At 31.2% G+C, this 5,021-nt stretch overlaps 1 protein-coding gene across 1 annotated transcript; it reads left to right on the plus strand.

The window, feature by feature from the left end:
* Positions 1-1,615: 1,615 nt before the first annotated feature.
* On the plus strand, positions 1,616-4,775 carry LOC107801315 (plasmodesmata-located protein 4-like). The gene is made up of 4 exons (XM_016624625.2): positions 1,616-2,177; positions 2,813-3,116; positions 3,466-3,585; positions 4,504-4,775. The coding sequence occupies exons 1-4, from the start codon at positions 1,704-1,706 to the stop codon at positions 4,509-4,511; spliced, it is 906 nt and encodes a 301-aa protein (XP_016480111.2). The 5' UTR covers positions 1,616-1,703; the 3' UTR covers positions 4,512-4,775.
* The last annotated feature ends 246 nt before the right edge of the window (positions 4,776-5,021 follow it).

Genomic DNA, 5,021 nt, shown 5'->3' on the forward strand with positions numbered 1-5,021 from the left:
ATGAGAATTGGGATATTAAAATTCAATGTACCCAGTTTATAGATATTTTATCGATAAATTGTAGATTATTTGTATTCTGATTGTAGATGCTTTGTTTTCTATTTTCATAAATCAAAAACGACTAAAACTTCTACAAATCTTCTGCAAAAAACACAATTATGTCGAAAATCCCGATTATGCTACAATTATGTGATTCTCTTATATGCTCTTGTTACTTCTTACGAAACTGCTATGCTAAATATGGAATCCAAAAAAATATTTCTGCAATTTTTCTTCAAGAAAAATAAATAAACAACAGTCTACAATTTTTTCTTCAATTTATCTACAATTTCTACAATATACGTCTTCTTCTTCGAATTTCAATCTGAAATTCAGCGAAAACCAAGTCTAATCTTCATCAAAACCCCTCAAAATTGATATATAAACTTCAAACCATATTCCCAATTATTTACAACAACACTCAATCCAAACAAATAATGATTTTTGAAAATCCAAATTTGAACTCAAAGCTTCAAAGCTTTTTAATGGCTGTCAATGGTGGAATTGCTGCTCTCTTTTCCTTTCCTCTTATATTATTAAAGGAACCCGAAATCAAAACCATCAAAAGTTATTGCTGTGTATGAAACTTTGAAGATTTGACTTCAATTTTGACTGGTTGTAGAAGAAAAAACCTTGATTTTGGACGTTAATGGTAGAGGGTTTCAATTATTTTTCTGATTTTTCTGGTTTCTGGGTGTGTGGTGATACGTGGGTGAGGGTGTGGGGTTGGGAGAGAGAAACGTGGGGGGAGGGGATTTGGAGGAATATATGATACCATAAAATGTAGGAGTGATATAAGGTACAATTAATGTACAGTTAAAAAACCTTATGGTATAGAATTGGTAATTAGGTATACTAAATGTAATCATATCAAACCTTAAACATGAAGGGTAATATAATTTCCTATATGGCATATGAATGTAAAAATTCCTTGAATTAATTCTTCTTTGGATAATAAACTTAATATGTGGCCCAACAAGTTCATGGACTTGTTAAATTGGGTCTCACAGGCCCTCTAAGTCCAGTTGTTAAAACCAATACTCTATAGGATTATTTCAGGAACTGGACTAATTCAGATTCCCGATATTGATCCATTTATGGTGGAACCGCTACCTATCAGGAATGTCTTCACGTCAAGATCAATTAAATTATGAAAGGACTAAAATCTACCCAATAGCAATGATTTTACGTTCTATGAGATAGACATTTAAAAAATATTTACATCATCATATCATAAATTATAAATAAATATTTATGATAAGTACTACTTAATAATCAATAAAATAATAGTAATTAACCTGCAATCACATATTAAATTATACGGGGAAAAAACATGTATCTTGTTACTATATATAACTTAAATCCGAAATTTCCTGGAACTAGACCTTAAACTAGCTGGTCAAACCTAACATAGAAAAGGAGTTCCTAACAGAACTTCTATTATGCTGAGCCAACAAAAATAAAATATAGTAGTTGCAGCATATTTACTCCAAACTAGCCAAAAAGTTAGATAGGATTAGGCATGACAAAGTAAAAAGAAGAAAACTTCTATTGGATAAACAACACAAATTTCTATCTTAGTGTCACACCATAGTATTTCTCTACATATTGCACAGTTCTAATTAATGGTATTCTTATAACAATCATTATTCACAAATCACCAAATGGGATGTTCATCTTTAAATCCCTCAGCTTACCTTTACAATCAGTTCCTTCTGAAAATATTCCTTTTTAGTTTAATGTTATTAACTGCTAACACAAATAGTATAGATTTCCATCAATTAGTTTTCACAACTTGTACTGCAAATCAAACATTCCAAAATGATCTTGCAATTTCTACCTCATCATCAAAGTTATCTATTGTTTCATCTCTTTTTCAAGAATTTCTTGACAAGTCCTCAGAATCCAAATTTTTTGAGACTTATGTAGGGGATGATAGAATAGCCATTTTGGGATTGTTTCAGTGCAGAAATGACCTTAACCATGATCAATGTCATACTTGTACTAATAAACTTGTTGATATTTCAAGTAATTTTTGTGGAGAAAGAATCCCTGCTAGAGTTCAACTTTCTGGTTGCTATTTGGACTACAAGGCAGAGGAAGAAAGGGAGGTTTCAAAGCTTTTAATGCTTCATAAGGTATGCATAAAAATGACAAATGAGTGACTTGGTTCAAATTTGCGCGGGTCAAAATGGATCAAATCAGTAAACGAGTCATGATCCTATCGAGGAAATAGCACGTATTACCTTTTCTTAGGTCACTCTTTGAATTCCGTCCTCATAGCTTAGTGGACCAAATTTCGCCTTTAAAAGCAAATTTGTAGATAAATTTAGTCCACTGGATTAACGGGGACAAAATTTAAATAGTGGCCTCCAGAAAGGCTAGTTGTTCAAATGTCCCCACACAGTTTCCGCAAAGTTAGCTTAAGCGAAGATGGGTTAGGTCAAGATAGGTCAAATAACGAGTCATAATCCAACTCGCCCAACATGAACTAACCTCCTTTCCTTTCTACTTTGCTTTTGAAAAAAAAAAGTGACACTAGTTAAATTCTTCCAGATTTACATAAAATTTTATCTCCAAATTTCATTTTGTATCTTTGTGTTTGGGTTGCAATGTAATCCGCAGGTTTACACTATTTTGATCCGTTTTGACTCAATAATTTGGCAGATTATTTTGAGTTAAACCTGTTGGTTATGTCAACAAACAGGTTATAACCCAACTCATTTAAACTTGGACAAATTACTAAAAACTAAGTTAATTTTGCCACCTCTAGGTTTGCAGCAGGAAAAAAGCAAAATCGAGTAGATTCGAGGAGGAGATGGGCTATGCATTTGCTGAAGTTGAGAGCTGTGGAATGAGTGGAAATGGATTTTGTGACTTAAGTTATGGGAAAGTTCATGTCATGGCACAATGTGTTGGGAATTTAGGAGCTTGTGATTGTGGTGGATGTATGAACAAAGCAGTGCAGATTGCTCATGACGAATGTGCACATTCGATAGTTGCAGAAGTATATTTGGATGGATGTTATTTGAGCTATAGTTATGGCAAACATAAGATTTCTAGCTACCTGGATGAAGGTAAAATTATCTACTCAAAAATCTTGGTTATATAATTTAATTTATTTTTTTCGTAACTTCGTCCATTGATTTGTTAGAGAATAAACTTATATCCCTCATCCCTTGAAAAAGTGCTATCAATGGGGTTTAGAATATTTTGGGTTACTCAGAAATGACAAGCTATTAATTCAGAACTCACTAACTTAAAAGAACTAGAATTCCGAACTCTTAAGCTTCAAAAGCTCCGCCTTTGAGCGTAAAAGCCTTCTTTGGATATTACATAGATCTTATTGCTACCTCTGACAATAAACATGGATCAATTAAAAAAAAATATTTGGTTGATCATTTTGTCCATATATTTTCTTGACAGGGAATGGATCTGGGAAAGGTACACAGAAATTGGTAGCAATTGTAGCTGGAGGAATAGTGGCTACCATTTTTTTAGGTGTAGTTTATTATTTCATGAAGTCTTGGGGCAAGAAGGATGATGGTAAGCCTTAAATTTTATCTTGCTAATGTTCTTTTTTCATTGTTTTAGTTAGAAAGTTGTATATGATGGTGTGCTTATACATACACTAATATATACACTATTATGTAAATATTTACACAATCACATTCTTAGAAAACCAATAATTAAAGGTATTGTCTTTTATTACTTCGAAAATAACACAGACAACTTGTTATGACATGTTAAATTATACTGTTAATGTAAAAGTTTTTTGCACAAATCACTATATATAAGTTAAATTCAATTGAAAAACACATAATTTGTGCAACTAGAGTTCTAATTTACTATCTCAAAGTTGCAAGTGTAACATTTTATTTACTCAACTGAATTCTTTTTTTTCCCCTTTAATTTCCCTGTTTGATATGCTAGCTATTTCAAGAACTTATAACTACACATAGACCTGAATTATAGTCTTCTTCCTCAATAGTGGATTTTAACTTTAATTTTTCTTGTGAATATTTGAGGTTGGATAACTTACAACAAACAATTCCCCAAATTTTCACCAATATTATATGGTGGTGTCTTTCCACTGCAAGTTGCTGATTTATTCTGGACGTATGAAGAAAAATTTTCAAACCTAACTAACTTGACGTTCTTGTTGATGTACTCTTATTTACACGTCTACTTTCACTCATTAATTAAATAATAGAATATATCGTTGATTCTTTAAATTTTCTGCACTGGCATTGTAGATGATCTTTTACGCTATTAAATTAAGTTGTCCTATAACATGTCACTTTTTATAACAAAATAACCTACTAATATAATTATATAACATGCAAAATAGATTGATATCCTATTATAATTTATAGCTAGTTAATTAAATTGTGCTGATATTATAAAAAAAAATTACACTGTGTAATTGTGTATATAACTTTAATGATATTTATTTTGCCGCAGATTGGTGAAAGATGGAGAGTAGCTTAGTTGGTTTGGACTTCAAGCTGATCCAGCAAAATGGAAGGAAGTGAAATCAAAGGGGAAACCCACAAGATACGAGACTCATTAAGTGGGTTTAAATTTATTCAGTAAATAAATGTGCTACTTCTCCCTCATTCCTTATCTTTTAAATAAATATATTCTTTATTTAATTTCTTCTTTCTTTTAGATGTGAAATGACTTAACTAATTTGATACAATAAATGGATATAGTGCTATTTTTAAATTTTGTTTTTTCTTTCTCTTCTCTATCTCTCTCTATAGGTAGGTTTATCTCTCTTTCTCTCTGTCTTGTTCTCTTTTGATCATAGGGTAACATTATTACACATTCATTAATCAATTTGTTTTAGAAACAATAAAAACTTTATTAATTTGTACTCCATTTCCGAATAATTGGCATATTAAGAATCACATTTCTAGTCACTTAATTACTCAAACGAAAGAGGAAGAACATCAAAGTACACGCAAAAAAAAAAAAAA

The sequence above is a fragment of the Nicotiana tabacum genome, chromosome 11 (assembly GCF_000715075.1).
Source record: "Nicotiana tabacum cultivar K326 chromosome 11, ASM71507v2, whole genome shotgun sequence".
NCBI classification, from domain to species: Eukaryota; Viridiplantae; Streptophyta; class Magnoliopsida; order Solanales; family Solanaceae; genus Nicotiana; species Nicotiana tabacum.